The sequence below is a fragment of the Oncorhynchus tshawytscha genome, linkage group LG16 (genome assembly GCF_018296145.1).
Source record: "Oncorhynchus tshawytscha isolate Ot180627B linkage group LG16, Otsh_v2.0, whole genome shotgun sequence".
In the NCBI taxonomy this organism is placed as follows: domain Eukaryota; kingdom Metazoa; phylum Chordata; class Actinopteri; order Salmoniformes; family Salmonidae; genus Oncorhynchus; species Oncorhynchus tshawytscha.
The window spans coordinates 39,879,580-39,899,781 of NC_056444.1; the positions used below are offsets into that span (position 1 = coordinate 39,879,580).

The window sequence follows — 20,202 nt, forward strand, 5'->3', positions numbered from 1 at the left end:
GTTTTAAGAACACATGTTTCCTAAATAAACTAAAGAAAACAAGTAACCATAAAATAACAATAATGAGGCTATGTGTACCGAGTCAATGTGCTCGGGGTAATTTGTACATACGGATAAAGTGACTATGCATAGATAATAAGTCGGTCCCGTTTTGTGAGCTTGTGCAGCCTACCACTTTGCGGCTGAACCGTTGTTGCTCCTAGACGTTTCCACTTCACAATAACAGCATTTACAGTTGACCGGGGCGACTCTAGCGGGGCAGAAATGTGACAAACTGACTTATTGAAAAGGTGGCATCTTATGACGGTGCCACGTTGAAGGCCAGTGAGCTCTTCGGTAAGTCTATTCTACTGCCAATGTTTCTCTATGGAGATTGCATGTCTATGCGCTCGATTTTATACACCTGTCAGCAACAAATTTGGTGGGGTTGCTGAGCTATTTGTCTCCAAAACACTGAAGTCAATTCCAACACTAAACCCGGAGAGAGATTTGTTGAAGAGTCATCCTGTGAAGTTCACCGCAAAATTACTGTGACAAAGTCATTCAAAACTTGGCATGGTAAATAATTGTATATTTGGAGAAGGTGCTTTTAAGCTGAAATGCTACTGACACAAAAGCCACTGAAAAGCGAATAAAATGGCCTCCATTTGGGTAGTTCTATCTAGACTATCATATGAATTCAAATGTCATCCTATTCCAAATGCAGTCCCAAACCAGACCCTAGGCAACTGTGGCGTTTGGAAATTGTGTGAGGCAATGCAGATGTCTTGAGATGATTCCAAATACACTTCTTTTCCATGAGTACCACTCACTACCAGTAGATGGCAATAAGACATCATATGTGCACTTGCTGATAACACTCAGTGGACCATCCATTCCTACTGTTCTGCTTAGAGGGGTGGTTGCCAGGCGGGTTTTACCAGATTATTATGCTTACGGGCATGTTATACTATAATATACTATAATACTACTATACTATATGTATAATATACACTACACTGTTGGAGTGGCCACTGACTCCACTACAAAACCACTGACAGTATAGAGCAATCCTCTTGGCAGTGCACATCTCCATTCCCACCGTTACCTAAGCCCCAGTGCTCTCCTCCAGTGGCCCACCTGATGTGGGATATGGAGAAATGGACACAATGTTATTGTTTCAGAGTCCCTGGTGCTTTCTTCATCATGTCTCTCAACCCCTTTGTGGTGTCTTACTCCAGTCTAGTGTATTCCTTCAGGGGTAGACTCGTGTTTGTTTGAATCACGCTCTGGTGACAGGCTTCTTTCTGGCTTGGTGAAGTTTCCTTTCTTTTGGCTCTTCTTACTGTTTTCCCTGAGGACGGTTACAAAGAGCTTCTAAAACAAGTATGCGCTTGCTGTTATTTGTTGTACCACATGGTTTATCAGGAAGAATGGGATAACAATTGTGTGTGTGTATGCGTGTGTGTGGTCCACTCTCTGTGTGGTCCAATCCCCCCTGGCCCTGGCTAACACACTCTACCGGTCTATCGCTGTAGGTGCTAATCCTAAAAATACACACTTGTGTTCCTTCAACACGTATAGCAGCAGTGAATTCCGCAGTCAAGCCTGCCATGCTGACGGAGAGTCAAACAGCCCCACTAATCTCCCAACATCTACTCAATGAAACCTGCTTTCAATTTATACCAAATATCTGTCACGTTCAGAGAAGGAACAGCAACACAAACTCCTGTTTACAGTGAGAAGCATCCAGGTAGACACACACATGCTGCTGCGCCGTGTGTAGTCTAGCTGTCAGGCGCTGGGCTGCCGAGCTCATTTGAAATCTTTGAATCGAATGTTATTTGTCACATGCTTTGTAGACCAACAGTGAAATGCTTTCTTATGGGCCCTTCCCAACAATGCAGAGAGAGAGGAAGTAATAGAAATTGATAACACAATAATAAATATACAATGAGTAACGATAACTTGGCTATATACACGGGTACCAGTACCGAGTCGATGTGCAGGTGTACCAGGTAATTGATACAGATACAGTGCATTTGGAAAGTATTCAGATTGCTTGACTTTTTCCACATCTTGTTACGTTAATCTTATTCTAAAAATGTATAATATCTTATTTTTTTCCATCAATCAACACACAATATCCCATAATTACTCCAATTTTATATTAAAACCCCCCAGAAATATCACATTTACATAAGTATTTAGACCCTTTACTCAGTACTTTGTTGAAGCACCTTTGGCAGCGATTACAGCATCGAGTCTTCTTGGGTATGACGTGACAAGCTTGGCAGACCTGTATTTGGGGAGTTTCTCCCATTCTTCTCTTCAGATCCTCTCAAGCTCTGTCAGGTTGGATGGGGAGCATTGCTGCACAGCTATTTTCTAGTCTCTCCAGAGATGTTTGATTGTGTTCAAGTCTGAGCTCTGGCTGGGCTACTCAAAGACATTCAGAGACTTGTCCCGAAGCCACTCCTGCATTGTCTTGGCTGTGTGCTTGGGTCGTTGTCCTGTTGGAAAGTGAACATTTGCCCCAGTCTGAGGTCCTGAGCTCTCTATAGAAGGTTTTCATCAAGGATCTCTCTGCACTTTGCTCCGTTCATCTTTCCCTCAATCATGACTAGTCTCCCAGTTCCTGCCATTGAAAAACATCCCGACAGCATGATACCGCTACCACCATGCTTCACCGTAGGAATGGTGCCATGTTTCCTCCAGATATGACACTTGGCTATTTGGTTAACTATTTAGCAGCCTTATAGCTTGTGGGTACAAGCTTTTCAGGGTACTGTTGGTTCCAAACTTGTTGCATCGGTAATGCTTGCTGTGTGGTAGCAGAGAGAAAAGGCTATTACTTGGGAGGCTGGAGTCTTTAACCATTTTTAGGGCCCCTTCCTCTGACATCGCCTGGTGTAGAGACATCTTGGATGGCAGAGAGCTCGGGCCCAGTGATGTACTGGGGGCATGCTCAGCCCTCCGATTCCTGTCGTCTAAGATCACCTCCTTAGTTTTGCTGGCGTTGACGGAGAGGTTGTTGTCCTGGCACTACACTGCCAGGTGTCTGACCTCCCTATAGGCTGTCTCATTGTCGTCGGTGATCAGGCTTACAACCGTCATGTTATCAGCAAACGTAATGAAGGTGTTGGAGTCGTGCTCGGCCACGCAGTCGTGGGTGAACAGGGAGTACAGGAGGGGACTAAGCACACACCCCTGAGGGGTCCCAAGCACGCACCCCTGAGGGGCCCCCGTGTTGAGGGTCAGCATGGCGGATGTGATGTTGCCTACCATCACCACCTGGCGGCGGCACATCAGGAAGTCCAGGATCCAGTTGCAGAAGGCGGTGTTCAGTCGCAGGGTCCTTAGCATAATGATGTGCTTGGAGGGCACTATGGTGTTGAACACGGATCTGTCAATGAACAGCATTCTTGCTTGTGTTCCTCTTGTCGAGGAAGAGGGAGAGGGTAGAGATTTTGTCATCTGTGGATCTGTTAGGGCGGTATGCGAATTGGAGTGGGTCCAGGGTGTTTTGATTTGTTTGAGTTTGTGGTGTGATATTTCAATTAACCATCTCTGTTATGGGGTCTAGTGGCTTGGGGGTACAGAATAGTAATGTTTACTACAAGCCTCTCTGTCTGTCTGTCCGTCCGTCCGTCCGTGTGTGTGTGCGTGCGCACCATTCATTTATTAATCCACAAAAGCAGGGAATTAGAATAGTCAACAGTGAATTTGGGTTGGATGGGACAGTTTTTGCTGATGCTAGGAGGGTGTTTGCCAGTGAATAATTCGGACCAACCTTTGTGTTTGAATGATATTATAGACTACCACCAGAATATTTCCTCTTAGCGCTTATCGAAAACTCAATTTCCGGGGAGATTGCAGTCACTGCTTTGGCTGAATTGCATTGCAAACCACATTGATGTAGAGGCTAAATCCAGCAGACTACACTACTTTACCCAGCCATAGTCATTTAATCTTTCCCTTTTTTAAAAACGTATTTTACATCAATGCTCCAAGAAGGAACAGAATGAACAGCTGATGAAATACTGGCTACCCTAACACTCCACTGAGTGGTTTGTTTGTTTACTAGAATCATTGCCATCGATGGGGAACGGCCCAGTAAAATACTGTCCCCGCTGAGAGATGGAGAGCTGTCAGCACTCACACAGCAGGAAGAACCAACAGAGTTCAAAGTTGGAAGAAGAAGAAGAAGAAGAGGGACTCTGCTGGAGGGAATGTAAACACACGTCAGGGGGAGGAGAATAAGAGACAGACCGAGAGGGGCAGCATGGCATGGCCACCAGGGCAGTCTCTTTTGTGTTGCTACTTAAGTTTAAATGATTCATTATATTTGTACTGTGCCATTCCCCAATGTCACAACAGTAACCAAGGTTAGATGTGGACAACATAGTGGAAATGTGATTTAAACAACTTTATTATTTAAAATGCAATCAAAATGACAGTAGTTACAGAAATTACAGGCTGCTAGGGTATTGTGTGAATTTTTTTTTTAGGCTCTAATGTCGAGTCATCGTTTCCTAAAGAATTTTCCAACGAGATCGGAATAAAACATAGGGTCACAGTTTCGAAGAAATTTGAATCCTCTGTCCTCCATTTTGAGATCAGGCAAACACTGTTGAGTTACATCGTTCGTTTCACCTCATTTGTCTGGAAAAAAGAGTGACAGCACTCTGCAGTAGAGTGCACCCTATCTCAACAACAGCACCATGTTGCTTTTCTCAATCTAAAAAAGCAGGTCAAGAGCAAGTTGGGTGAAAGCAATCAGTGTGAGATTAGTGATGCAAGTGATTACTGGATAAACAAACATAGCTTTCTTATCACAGACCAGCTAGTTTGAAAGTGTTGCAATCGCTCTGTGTAACATAGACTGAACGCTCAGGCCTACCGAATGACAACCTTTTCCCTATATAGAACACTGCTTTTGACCAGAGCCCTATGGCTCCTGGCTGGTCTAACTAGCGCACTAAATGAGGAATAGATTGCCATTTGGGACACAGATTTGGAGTGGCTATAAAAACATTAGCAGTTTCCGGTGGCAGAGTGGAACAAGCAGATGTCCCAGAATGCCCAAACTACACAGCATTTCTCCACAGGGGAAAAATCAGCCAATCTGTCTAAGTCCCAAATGGCACCCTATTCCCTTTATAGTGTACTATGTAGAGAATAGGGTAACATGTGGGACTTAGATGAAGATGTCTGTAGGCATGGAAAAGCCATTTTGGGGTTGTCACCAAATACTCCGTCCCATCTGCTCTTTAACACCGTTTCGGAAAATAATCTGATATTATAGGGCGTCATGAAAGGGCTGCTCTCGTGCAGGAGGCTTAAAAGCCCTTGGGTCCTACAGTAATGTTCAGTAGAGTGGAGTAGTGGGTCGCTGTGCTCAGTCACTCAACCTCTGTAGATTGGACTAGTTATGAATAAAGCAGGGGTTGAGTTCTGGAGTGTGTGTGTGTGCGCGTGTGCGCGTTTCTCTGCGTGTGTCTACGTGTGTCTCTTATGTGTTTGTCTGAGTGAATATAGGTCTGAGGTGGTGTGTTCAAAGTGGTGACTGCCATAGGAGATGCAGTGGTTTGGTTCAACGTTAAGTGGTGGGATATCATTTGGCTGGTGGGGAGTGGAGTGAGAGATTGGGAACTTTGGGACCCAGAGAAGCTCTCACAGTACAGGGTAGAGAACATTTTAGTATGCAGACAAAATAAACATTGTGTGATGGGTCTTTGGTCTCAGTGCAATGGGGGATTCATTCAAAATAGATGACGTAACCGTAAATAATTCCATCTATGATATCACTAAACCTTTGAAAATTAGAAATGCAGAATGAAACTAGATGAATGTTATATTGCACATTGGGATCATTTTCTGTAGAATCCACTTCTTTGTAATTGTAAATAGTACAGTGTTTACTATTGTAACCCAAGGCATATTTCTCAGATCAATCTACAATTTATGTTGAAATACATTTCATTTTGTTTGTTCGGTTGGTCTTGGTATACTATATACAGTACCAGTCAAAGGTTTGGACACACGTACTCCTTCCAGGATTTTTCTTTATTTTTCTTATTTTATACGTTGTAGAATAATAGTGAAGGCATCAAAACTATGAAATAACACATATGGAATCATGTAGTAACCAAAAAAGTGTTAAACAAATCAAAATATATTTGAGATTCTTCAAAATAGCCACACTGCCTTGATTACAGCTTTGCACACTCTTGGCATTCTCTCAGCCAGCTTAATGAGGTAGTCACCTGGAATGCATTTCAATTAACAGGTGTGCCTTGTTAAAAGTTAATTTGTGGAATTTATTTCCTTCTTAATGTGTTTGAGCCAATCAGTTGTGTTGTGAAAAGGTAGGGGTGGCATACAGAAGATAGTCCTATTTGGTAAAAAAAAAAAGAGAAAGTCAATCTAGAACATTTCAAGAACTTTGAAAGTTTCTTCAAGTGCAGTCGCAAAAACCATCCAGCGCTATGATGAAACTGGCTCTCATGAGGACCGGCACAGGAAAGGAAGACCCAGAGTTACCTCTGTTGCAAAGGATACGTTCATTAGAGTTAACTGCACCTCAGATTGCAGCCCAAATAAATGCTTCACAGAGTTCAAGTAGCAGACACATCTCAACATCAACGGTTCAGGGGAGACTGAGTGAATCAGGCCTTCATGGTCGATTTCCTGCAAAGAAACCACTACTAAAGGACACCAATAATAAGAAGAGACTTGCTTGGGCCAAGAAACATGAGAAATGGACATTAGACCGGTGGAAATCTGTCCTTTGGTCTGATGAGTCCAAATTTGCGATTTTTAGTTCCAACCGCCATGTCTTAGTGAGATGCAGAGTAGGTGAACAGATGATCTCCGCATGTGTGGTTCCCACCGTGTAGCATGGAGGAGGAGGTGTGATGGTGTGGGGGTGCTTTGCTGGTGGCACTGTCAGTGATTTATTTAGAATTCAAGGCACACTTAACCACCATGGCTACCACAGCATTCTGCAGTGATACGGCATCCCACCTGGTTTGCAGTTAGTGGGACTATCTTTTGTTTTTCAACAGGACAATGACCAGAAACACACCTCCGGGCTATGTAAGGGCTATTTGACCAAGGAGAGTGATGGAGTGCTGCATCAGATGACCTGGCCTCCACAACACCCGACCTCAACCCAGTTGAGATGGTTTAGGGTGAGTTGGACTGCAGTGAAGGAAAAGCAGCCAACAAGTGCTCAGCATATGTGGGAACTCCTTCAAGACTGGTGGAAAATCATTCCTCATGAAGCTGGTTGAGAGAATGCCAAGAGTGTGCAAAGCTTTCATGAAGGCAAATGGTGGCTACTTTGAAGAATCTAAAATATAAAGTATACAGTTGAAGTTGGAAGTTTACATACACCTTAGCCAAATACATTAAAACTCAGTTTTTCACAATTCCTGACATTTAATCCTAGTAAGAATTCCCAGTCTTAAATCAGTTAGGATCACCACTTTATTTAATGAATGTGAAATGTCAGAATAATAGTCGAGAGAATGATTTATTTCAGCTTTTATTTCTTTCATCATATTCCCAGTGGATCTGAAGTTTACATACACTCAATTAGTATTTGGTAGCATTGCTCCCAAGGATGAACCAGACTTGTGGAGGTGTACAATTTTTTTTCTGAGGTCTTGGCTGATTTATTTTTATTTTCCCATGATGCCAAGCAAAGAGGCACTAAGTTTAAAGGTAGGCCATGAAATACATCCACAGGTACACCTCCAATTGACTCAAAAGATGTCAATTAGCCTATCAGAAGCTTCTAAAGCCATGGCATCATTTTCTAGAATTGTCCAAGCTGTTTAAAGGCACAGTCAACTTAGTGTATGTAAACTTCTGACCCACTGGAATTGTGATACAGTGAATTATGAGTGAAATAATCTGTCTGTAAACATTTGTTGGAAAAATGACTTGTCATGCACAAAGTAGATGTCCTAACCAACTTGCCAAAACTATAGTTTGTTAACAAGAAATTTGTGGAGTGGTTGAAAAATGAGTGTTAATTAAAACTTTCTTGGGATCGGTGTCCCTTCCATGGGACGGTTGAGCTAACGTAAGCTAATGCGATTGCATGAGGTTGTAAGTAACAAGAAAATGACCCAGGACATAGACATATCTGATATTGTCAGAAAGCTTAAATTCTTGTTCATCTAACTGCACTGTCCAATTTACAGTAGCTGTTACAGTGAAAAAATACCTTTCTATTGATTGAGGAGAGTGCACAATTCTGAACATGAAAAGTTCTTAACCTCTTGAAGCTAGGGGGCACTATTTTTATGTTTGGAAAAATAACGTTCCCAAAGTAAACGGCCTATGTCTCAGGACCAGATGCTAGAAGGTGCATATAATTGACAGATTAGGATAGAAAACACTCTAAAGTTTCCAAAACTGTCAAAATATTGTCTGTGAGTATAACAGAACTGATATTGCAGGCGAAACCATGAGGGAAATCCAATCAGGAAGTGCCTCTTATTTTGAAACCCTTCTGTTCCTATGCATGCCCATCCTCCATTTAAAGGGATATCAACCAAATTCCTTTTTCTATGGCTTCCCTAAGGTGTCAACAGTCTTTAGACATAGTTTCAGGCTTTTATTTTGAAAAATGAGCGTGAAAGATCACATTGCGTAAGTGGATAGGTGGGGGCTCTCAGAGTGAGTTTTTGCGCTACAGAGTAAAGCGGCCATTGTTCCACCCGGTGTTATTGAAAAACCTACACACTTGGTTGATATATTATCGAATATATATTTTAAAAACAACCTAAGGAATGATTATAAAAAACGTTTGACATGTTTCTGTGGACATTATGGAGACTATTTGGAATTTCCGTCTGTGTTGTCGTGACCGCTCATTCCTGTGGATTTCTGAACATAACACGACAAACAAACAGAGGTATTTTGGGTATAAAAATCATCTTTATGGAACAAAAGGAACATTTGTTGTGTAACTGGGAGTCTCGTGAGTGAAAACATCCGAAGATCATCAAAGTTAAATGGTTCATTTGATTGCTTTTCTGATTTTCGTGACCAAGCTTCCTGATGCTAAGTGTACATATTGCTATGCTAGGCTATCGCTAAACTTATACAAATGCTTGGATTGCTTTCGCCGTAAAGCATAATTTCAAAATCTGAGACGACAGGTTGATTAACAAAAGGCTATACTGTGTTTTGCAATATTGCACTTGTGTTTTCATGAATATTAATATTTTTTTATAATATTATTTGACTGTGGCGCTATGCTATTCAGCGGTTGCTGACGAAAATGACTCTGCGACAGGGATGGGTAGCGTCAAGAAGTTAATAAACAAATTAGTCCCATTTGGGCAGTCCTGATACCTCATTTTGAACAGAAAAGCAATGGTTCTTTGGATCAGTCAAACTTTTCACATACACTGATGCCATCTACTGGCCAAAATCTAAATTGCACCTGTGCTGGAATAATACATTATGGCCTTTCTCTTGCATTTCAAAGATGATGGTACAAAAAAAATACAAAAGAACGCTTCGTTTTTTCTTTTGTATTGTCTTTTACAAGATCTATGGTGTTATATTCTACTACATTCCTTTCACATTTCCATAAACTTCCAAGTGTTTGTTTTCAAATGGTACCAAGAATATGCATATCCATGCTTCAGGTTCTGAGCTACAGGCAGTTAGATTTGTCATTTTAGGTGAAAATTGAAAAAAAGGGGCTAAACCTTAAGAGGTTTTAATGACTCAAACATAACTCCATGTAAACTTCCGACTTCAACTGTATTTTGATTAGTTTGAAACTCTTTTGGTTACTACATGATTCCATATGTGTTATTTCATAGTTTTGATGTTTTCACTATTCTTCCACAATGTAGAAAATAGTAAAAATAACGAAAACTTCTTGAATGAGTAGGTGTGTCCAAACTTTTGACTGGTACTGTAAATCATAAGTATGAAGCAACAAAATTGTTTTTGTTTGATTTGATCAATGCGTGAAAGCCTTGTCCTGTATATCGATCAGCAACAGCAGATATGTAATGATTGATTCATTATTTCACATTTGAATGAAAAAAGAGAGAGGCCACTCAAAAAGAAAGACAAAATAGTAACAATCTAACATGTAATATGCAAGATTTTTCATTCATAACCTGAATCTGTACATGTTTTGAGGCAATCTACAAAGGTTTAAGCCCCTGTTTATACAGTGCCTTCAGAAAGTATCCATACCCCTTGACTTATTCCACATTTTGTAGTTACAGCCTAAATTCAAAATGCATTAAATAATGTTTTTCTCTCTCACGCAGCTACACAAATACCCCATAATGACAATGTAAAAACATGTTTTAGAAACTTTAGCAAATTTATTGAAAATGAATGACAGAAATATCACATTTACATACAGTACCAGTCAAAAGTTTGGACACACCTACTAATTTCAGGGTTTTTATTTATTCTTACTATTTTCTACATTGTATAATAATAGTGAAGACATCAACACTATGAAATAACACATATGGAATCATGTAGTAATCAAAAAAGTGTTAAACAATTCTAAATATATTTTACATTTGACATTCTTCAAAGTAGCCACCCTTTGCCTTGATGGCAGCTTTGCACACTCTTGGCATTCTCTATTTGGTAAAAGACCAAGTCCATATTATGACAAGAACAGCTCAAATAAGCAAAGATAAACAACAGTCCATCATTACTTTAAGACATGAAGGTCAGTCAATCTGGAAAGTTTCAAGAACTTTGAAAGTGCAGTCACAAAAACCATCAAGCGCTATGATGAAACTGGCTCTCATGAGGATCGCCACAGGAAAGGAAGTACCAGAGTTACCTCTGCTGCAGAGGATACATTCATTAGAGTTACCAGCCTCAGAAATCTGCAATTAACTAGACCTCAGATTATAGCCCAAATAAATGCTTCACAGAGTTCAAGTAACATTTACTCAACTCAACATCAACTGTTTAGAGGAGATTGTGTGAATCAGGCCTTCATGGTCGAATTGCTGCAAAGAAACCACTACTAAAGGACACCAATAAGAAGAAGAGAGTTGCTTGGGCCAAGAAACACGAGCAAAGGACATTAGACTGGTGGAAATCTATCCTTTGGTCTGATGAGTCCAAATTTGAGATTTGTGGTTCCAACCAGCGTATCTTTGTGAGACGCAGAGTAGGTGAACGGATGATCTCCGCATGTGTGGTTCCCACCGTGAAGCATGGAGGAGTTTGTGTTATGGTGTGGGGGTGCTTTGCTGGTGACACTGTCAGTGATTTATTTAGAATTCAAGGTAATCTTAACCAGCATGGTTACCACAGCATTCTGCAGCAATACAGCATCCCATCTGGTTTGTGTTAGTGGGACTATCATTTGTTTTTCAATAGGACAATGACCCAAAACACACCTCCAGGCTGTGTAAGGGCTATTTGACCAAGAAGGAGAGTGGTGGAGTGCTGCTTCAGATGGCCTGGCCCCCACAATCATCTGAACTCAACCCAATTAAGATGGTTTAGGATGAGTTGGTCTGCAATGCCAAGGCAGCATCTACTCTTCCTGGGTTCCAGCAAAATTAAGGCAGTTTATACCATTTTAAAAACATTACAATACATTCACAGATTTCACAACACACTGTGTGCCTTCAGGCCCCTACTCCACCACTACCACATGTCTACAGTACTAAATCTATGTGCATATGTGTGTATAGTGTGTATGTTGGACTGCAGAGTGAAGGAAAAGCAGCCAACAAGTGCTCAGCATGTGAGACTGTTGAAAAGCATTCCATGTGACTACCTCATGAAGCTGGTTGAGAGAATGCCAATAGTGTGCAAAGCTTTCATCAAGGCAAAGAGTGGCTACTTTGAAGAATCTCAAATATAAAATATATTTTGATTTGTTTAACACTTTTTTGGTTACTACATGATTCCATATGTGTTATTTCATAGTTTTGAGGTATTCACTATTATTCTACTATGTAGAAAATAGTAAAATAAAAAATAAACCCTTGAATGAATAGGTGTGTCCAAACCTTTGACTGGTACTCTATATACTTCACACCCCTGAGTCAATACATGTTAGAATCACCTTTTGGCAGCGATTACAGCTGGATTGTACCATTTCTGTGCATTACTCTTCAAGCTTTGTCAAGTTTGCTGTTTATCAATGCTAGACAGTCATTTTCAAGTCTTGCCATAGATGTTCAATCCGATTTAAGACAAAACTATAACTAAGCCACTCAGGATCATTCAATTACGTCTTGGTAAGCAACTCCAGAGTATATTTGGCCTTTTGTTTTGGGTTATTGTCCTGCTGAAAGGTGAATTTGTCTTCCAGTGTCTGTTTGATAGCAGACAGAACCAGGTTTTCCTTTAGGATTCAGCCTGTGCTTAGCTCTATTTCATTTATTTTTATCCTAAAAAAACTCCCTAGTCCTTGTCGATGACAAGCATACTCATAACATGATGCAGCCACCACCATGCTTGAACATATGAGAGTGGTACTCAGTGATGTGTTGGATTTGTCCCAAACATAATGCTTGTAGTCAGGACAGACATGAAGTTTATTTATTTGCCACATTTTTTGCAGTTTTACTTTAGTGCTTTATTTTTATATTTTGGAATATTTGTATTGTGTACAGGCTTCCTTCTTTTCACTCTGTCATTTAGGTTAGTATTGTGGAGAAACTACAATGTTGTTGATCCATCCTCAGTTTTCTCCTATCACTCTAACTGTTTTAAAATCACCACTGGCCTCATGGTGAAATCCCTGAGCGGTTTCCTTCCTCTCCGGCATCTGAATTAGGAAAGACACCTGTATCTTTGTAGTGACTAGTGTATTGATTCCCCATCCGAAGTGTAATTAATAACTTCAAAGGGATAATCAACATTATTTTATTTTTTCATCTACCAAAGGTGACCTTTTTTTCGAGGTATTGGAAAACTTCTATGGTCTCTGGGGTTGAATCTGTGTTTGAAATTCACTGCTCGATTGAAGGACCTTACAGATAATTGTATGTGTGGGGTACAGAGATGAGGTAGTCATTAAATACTATTATTGCACAAAGTGTGAGTCCATGCAACTTATTATTTGACTTGTTAAACACATTTTTACTCCTGAACTTATTTAGGCTTACCACAACAAAAGGGGTTGAATACTTATCGACTCAAAACATTTCAGCTTTTCATTTTTAATTCATTTGTAATTACATTTCGAAAGACATATTTCCAACTTTGACATTATGGGGTATTGTGTGTAGACCAGTGACACAAAATCTCAATTTAATGCATTTTAAATTTAGGCTGAAACACAACAAAATGTGGAAAAAGTCAAGGCGTGTGAATGCTTTGTGAAGGCACTATGCTATGCTAGGTTTAAATGACATCCATTAATATAGAACAAGAGCTGGAACAGTATGGGGTTAGATATCTGCCAAAAATCTCCCCAAAGTGATTTACGATTCTAATGTTACATTCGTTTAACATTTTGGCAGATTTCTCACTCCATAGAACAGTAAGACATATTCTCCAGTCCTGTACAAGATCCGATTCAGCAGCAGGTCAAACCAGGGTCATCATTTCAGCTTTTTACATTTTTTATTTAACTAGGCAAGTCCGTTAAGAACAAATTCTTATTTACAATGACGGCCTAGCCCGGGCAAACCCTCCCCTAACCTGGACGGCGTTGGGCAAATTGTTCGCCACCCTATGGGACTCCCTATCATGAATGGTTGTGATATAGCCTGGGATCGAACTAGGGTCTGTAGTGACTTAGACCTCTCCGCCACTCTAATGTATGGCAAACATAGGGTATGGCAAAGTGACGGGGAAAGGGTGATTCCAAGCAATTTTCATACATTTTTAAGCTTATTTAATGCATTTCTACACAATTTAAAAAGTACGAAATGCTATTTGGAGAACAGCAAAAATGAAATTTACCTCAAACACGTCATACAGCAATTAGCTGCGATGCCCTAGCTCAGATGTGGGATTAAAAACTCATTTCATTCCAAGTCAAACGACAGTTACCTAGCATCTTAGCCACCCTACAGCAATCTTCTACCTCTACACTGTTTTAAAATAAATGTTGTGCTGTTCACCATCCCATTCCGATGGATGTTTGGTGCTAAAGCCACCCCCGCTAATACTGCTATACTGCATTTGTCTTGTAAATCGGGATTGGAATGATTTTAGTAGCCTATTTTAAATTGTTAGTATTGAGCTAGGGTATGGGGACTGCCATACCCAATTGACGCCCCTAGGTCAAACTACTTGAAAACCACATTGTACACATAAAATCAAAACCCAGGCAAACTCAAGCCAGGTATGTCCCAAACTTATAATAAAATTATGTAAAAGTACCTCTGGTCAACCACTCAGCATCAATTACACAGACCCAGCTCAAACTGACCCACCTACAAGCAGGTTGATATCCAATCACACAAAAACCACACAAACACACACACACACACGCTCACTCACGTTTAGACCATGCATACACACAACCACACACACTCACAAAAGCGCCTGTCTCGCAATTTTGCAATTGTACCAAATGAAATAAAGATGTATGTGCATGAAAGACTTTGTGCAAAGAATGTTGAGCAAACTCCAGTCAGGCAAAGAATGTTGAGCAAACTCCAGTCAGGCAAAGAATGTTGAGCAAACTCCAGTCAGGGAAAGAATGTTGAGCAAACTCCAGTCAGGGAAAGAATGTTGAGCAAACTCCAGTCAGGGAAAGAATGTTGAGCAAACTCCAGTCAGGCAAAGAATGTTGAGCAAACTCCAGTCAGGGAAAGAATGTTGAGCAAACTCCAGTCAGGCAAAGAATGTTGAGCAAACTCCAGTCAGGCAAAGAATGTTGAGCAAACTCCAGTCAGGCAAAGAATGTTGAGCAAACTCCAGTCAGGGAAAGAATGTTGAGCAAACTCCAGTCAGGCAAAGAATGTTGAGCAAACTCCAGTCAGGCAAAGAATGTTGAGCAAACTCCAGTCAGGCAAAGAATGTTGAGCAAACTCCAGTCAGGCAAAGAATGTTGAGCAAACTCCAGTCAGGCAAAGAATGTTGAGCAAACTCCAGTCAGGGAAAGAATGTTGAGCAAACTCCAGTCAGGCAAAGAATGTTGAGCAAACTCCAGTCAGGGAAAGAATGTTGAGCAAACTCCAGTCAGGGAAAGAATGTTGAGCAAACTCCAGTCAGGGAAAGAATGTTGAGCAAACTCCAGTCAGGGAAAGAATGTTGAGCAAACTCCAGTCAGGGAAAGAATGTTGAGCAAACTCCAGTCAAGGAAAGAATGTTGAGCAAACTCCAGTCAGGGAAGAATGGCACGGCAGTACTGAAATCAATGTAAAAAATATATTTTTTTAAACGTTTAAAAAAATGAAACAAACTTTATGTAAAAAAAAGAGATACCAACAAAAGCCTGCTACTCCTGGGTGGGATGAGGGGCAGTAGCAGGAGCATATCACACTATTGAACCACCCTATGAAGTAAAAAGCTATGGTAAAGAAGCCTTATTATGGTAGTGGAAAGCAAGACAAAATCCCCTCACTGATAAGGAATAATAAAACCCCAGTTAAAAAAGCAACAGAAAAAAACCCAACATGGAACAGTAAATTAGCAAAACCTCAAAGGATATATAAAGGCCTATATAGCCTCACCAACATTTAAAGTCAAGATCTCTGTTCACATACTCGGTATTCTTTCTGAAAAATATACTGTATAATTCTTCCTACTACTCCCCCCTCACATCACACACCACCAGTGTAGGGCAGTCACACTGTACAACCCACTCAATGACACCGTTACGTTCACTCCGTCCCCAAGAAGTCAGTAACGTTCACCACCGTGAGTGTGAAGTGTTCGAAGACTTTGGGCTTGGACTGAAGAACTGACTTGAGATCAGTTTAAGGTTTTCCCACAGCACAGTCCCTCTGGCAGTGACCCTCCCTCAGCAGCTCTCAGATCAGCTCTCTGTTGAACAAGCCAGGTTTGAAGGTTCACCGTGGTAGTCCACCAAACACAAGGCCTTACTCTCAGACCACCAGAAAAAAAGCATGGGGATTTCAAAGTGACACCACCACGATTTTCTCATCTCATTTCACAACATTGACAGTGAGCGTTTGAATCGACAAAACAAGAGACCAGCGTCAATCAGTCGCATTGGGGGGGAGCGGTGCATGCCCCTTAGCACTGCTCAGACTCAATAAAGCCCTCCTTCTCCTGGCCCACGGGCTCCACCTCCGCGTAGGACGGGTGACCCGACCCTCGACGGAACTTCATGGCCGGCCACCTGCTGGGACGTCTCTGGAGAAGGGGAGAGGGATTAGAGGTCATTGAGGTGACAGACTAGGGTCAAAGTTCAAAGGTCTGCAATGCCACTGACCTGTGCCCAGGGTTAGGTCACTGTGCTACACCCTATTTCAGCTGAGCTCTCTCTGTAGCTATCACGTTCTTCTTGTTTCCCCTAAATGCTGATCCTGGGTTAGTTTAGCATTTCCCCCACTAATGGTTAAAGTTAGGATTAGGTGAGGAGGAAGCTGATCCTAGATCTGTACCTAGGGAAAACTTCCCCCCCGGAGCTACATATATATGGATGTATAGCGGTAGAAATAAGCGAGCACATTGTATTACAGACAGCGAAATATAATATATGACATTTCCAGAGTTAATAACCTCTTAGGTATGCGTGATTGAAACAGATGTATTGGGAGTAAATGTTATGACATTAATTGACACGCTCTCGCCGTTTGATATATGCCATGTACTAAACCACTCAGTGAGTGATGAGAGCTCCGAGGGAGAAGCATTTGAATTCTCTCTGAGAAAATTGTTCCTTGATGAGGGATTGGCTCGTTGTGCGATAATGACCTTGAAGATTACGCATTTGTCATTTATTTTTCTCGATGTTTAAACATCAATCAGTCTCATTACGACCTCCAAACGGTACAAATGAAACCAAAACCAATTCATTGCCAAAGCTTTCGTAGGCATTTATCATCAAAGAACCATGTGGAGCCTTGTTTCACTGCCTGCGCCCTGTGAAAGTAATCATGCATATTTATGAGTTGGAGAAACAGGGATAAAGTGTAATGAACGCTGACCAGATTATGACTTCTTCTTTTTTTTGGAGGGCCTGACAGAGCTTTGGTCCCAAATGACACCCTATTCCCTATATAGTGCCCTATTTTTGACCAGAGCCCCGTCGACAAAGTAGTGCACTAAATAGGGAATAGGGTGTAATTAGGGATGCATACAGAGAAACACAGTGGGAGTAGTTTGTTATTCCACTCTGACATACGGGCGTCTAGTGGTTGGCAGACATATTGCCTGACCTTGGAAGGAAGTATCTGCTGGGGTAGGTTAGGAAAGCACACATCATAATCAAACCTGACAGGCAGAGAGAGACAGACAGAGAGAGAGAGAGACTCCCTCACAAGTTGTTGTAATACTGTACTACCCTTAGGCTAGCATGGGTCTCAGCCTGCTGTTCTAAGGTACTTCAGGGGACATAACTGAACAGCCAATAAAGACAGTCCAGGACGAAGGGACTTCTAAACCCAGTGGATACTTATGGACTGTTGACAAGTCAAAGCAATACCTGTCTTTGTATATAAGCTTAAATTACATTTTTGGGGGGAGAGTCACTCTTCTTTCATATTTTGCATGCTTTATGGACAGACATATGAGACACCATTAGAGACAGGCGAAGAGGAGATTCAGGGAGAAGGGAGCACACAGGGATTGAACAGCACACCGTTTGAATGTTGAGATAGCCACATAGTGGTACAGGCTCACCTCGATGAAGAAGAGGCTTGCGGCTGATGTAGGGTGGTGGTAGATGTAGACAGTGACCAGGACTGCGGCTGCCATGATGAGCAAGACCACGAGAATGCCCAGGATCAGGCCGGTGTGCAGTGGGTGTGTGTCCTTCCTCTCCGCAGCACTCTCCTTTGGCATCGCTAGAGTAACACAGGAAAACCCACTTTAGAATCTCTCTCTTGAGCACAGGCCTTCCCTGCATTTCTACTATTGAACAGTAGGGGACACTTGTCATTCGTGGGTGCTGCTGGTCTCTGTTTCTTCTGTTGTCACTAGGGCTTCTGTCTTAATAAACACGCCTGGCGCTTGTGATCAAGAAATGAAGTTGACCAAATGTCATGATGCACGGCCTTGTTCAGCCTCAGTCTAATCATACTTACTCTGATGGCAATTACCGTTCAACCATTTAACCATGCAAGAAACGAAAAGGGCCAGGTTCAAGTTCAACCCCCCCAGAAAAGTTAATTGTGTTTTCCTATTGTCCCAAAAACAAAACAAACCTTCAATATTATCCTTTAATCCTTACCGTCAACTAACATGAGATTCTCTTTCTTTCTGAAAACAATGGAACATTCCGGATCCGGCTCAGCCGTTAACCGACACTGCGGTTGAATGCCTGCGTGCGTGTGCACGTGCGTGCGTGCGAGTGTCTGGAAGGAGATTAGCATTGTTGTGGCATAACCTGTTTAGCTATTCATGAGCAACGTGCTACAGCTGATGCACAAGAGATAATCCCAAACCAAGGTTAGCTCATGGTGTTGTTGGATAGGAGGAGAGATGCATCTATGGATGGAGATATCGAAAGTTATCAGGCACTCTTCAGTAATGACAGTCCAGTTTGATAAGATGGGTGTACGGAGAGGAGACTCCATAATGATTGGCTGTCCTACAGAGAGCCTAAAGGAATGTGCACTGTCATCTTGAAGGCCAGGCCTAATTGGCTACCAGTAAATTCATGTGTTCTGAATCACTAAAGCCTTGTTCACATTGGCAGTTTGAAGTGACTCAAATCCAAATTTTTTTGCATATCTGATTCGAATCTGTTCTTTCCCTGCAGACTGAACTGACAAAAAGCACATGGAATCGGATATTTCAAGCCACATTTCAAACCACCTTATTGGGTGGTTTGAAGTCGGACACAAATCTGATTCCTGGCCATGCGACTTGTTTCTGAATGGTCAAATCTAGTTTATTTTATCCTCAAGTGGTTTTTAGACTGTTATTTGGCATATCTTGTTTCTTGCTAGCTACTCTGTTGACAGTTTGACAAGAACATGTGGTAGCTAAGTAGCTTGTTAATCGTTTACAAACAAATTAGTGAATGACTGTGCTTGAAATCTAAACTGCCAACTAGCTAGCTAGGTCACTGCTGTGGCTAGCCAAAAATGACTTGTTTTTTAAAAATCTTATCCTTTGAGGCTTTAAAGGTGTTCTTACTCTATGTTTTTGAACATTCAAAGTAACTAGAAAACATCCCCTGGCAGGCATTGCTGTCACTGTAACTTGCCACATAACTTCTGAGTGATAGGAAGCACACGCACCACCAATCAGCCTAGACCCCTGAGCACACACCTGTCGTTACCATGTCAGCAAATGACTGCTGTCATATCACACACAAATCTGATTTGGTCACTTGTAACTTGTTGTTTGGACAGTCAGTATTCCAAAACGTATTTGAAAAACAAGACTGATTTTAGCGTTAAGGCCTGCAGAGTGAGCAGTTAGCACATTTGGTTCCTTGGAAGTTGTGAGAATATACTGCATTTTGGTTTTACATTGGTTGTGAGAATATACTGCATTTTGGTTTCACATTGGTTGTGGGAACGAAGGCATACATTTCCTGACCGGTAAAATGAAATGTTTTTTAAACGTGCTGATAACAGAAGTGAACGCTTCTTATTTGGTTGCAGGGAGGTTCTGAAAACGTTTTACTCTGGTTCCTTAAGTTTTCCTGGGAGGTTTTATTCATGTTCCCGAGAATGGAAATGATAGATCATTTGGAAGTTTTCAAATAACTTCCTTAAAACTTTCACAACTTTTATAACTCTAAGCACAGATGGGACACATGGAAATAGATTTCCTCAGGCATTAATCATGCAAACACATGTCTTGTTTATTGAGACACGGCATCAATGACTTATGATCAATCAATTCAGACCTCTGATCTTCGGTTCTCTATCCATGGAATTAGTCCACTGTGCCACCAGGATGGAGCGAGCATGTCATGTTTTTTTATGCATACAAAGCTGTTCATTTTGGTCTATTCAAACAGACCCCATTTTCAAAAGAAACAAACATTCATTAAGAACAGTTGTGGCCAATTACTCAGTGCGGTCAACACACCTGAACTCACTTAACAAGATAGAGGAAAGTGAGAGTTTTGTTGATGCTGAG

The 20,202-nt window shown here is 41.3% G+C and overlaps 1 protein-coding gene across 2 annotated transcripts in view; it reads right to left on the reverse strand.

The window, feature by feature from the left end:
* Positions 1-20,202, reverse strand: part of LOC112215648 (plexin domain-containing protein 2) — a 208,812-nt gene that overhangs the window by 30,763 nt on the left and 157,847 nt on the right. The window contains exons 13-14 of one of the 2 annotated variants that reach the window (XM_042299154.1): positions 17,785-17,948; positions 13,163-16,293 (exon numbers count right to left, since the gene is read on the reverse strand). In XM_042299154.1, the coding sequence (XP_042155088.1) occupies positions 16,174-16,293; positions 17,785-17,948 (284 nt within the window). In that variant the 3' untranslated portion in view covers positions 13,163-16,173. Of the gene's footprint in view, positions 1-13,162; positions 16,294-17,784; positions 17,949-20,202 lie in introns of those variants that run through there. The other variant, XM_042299153.1, reaches the window with a different exon arrangement.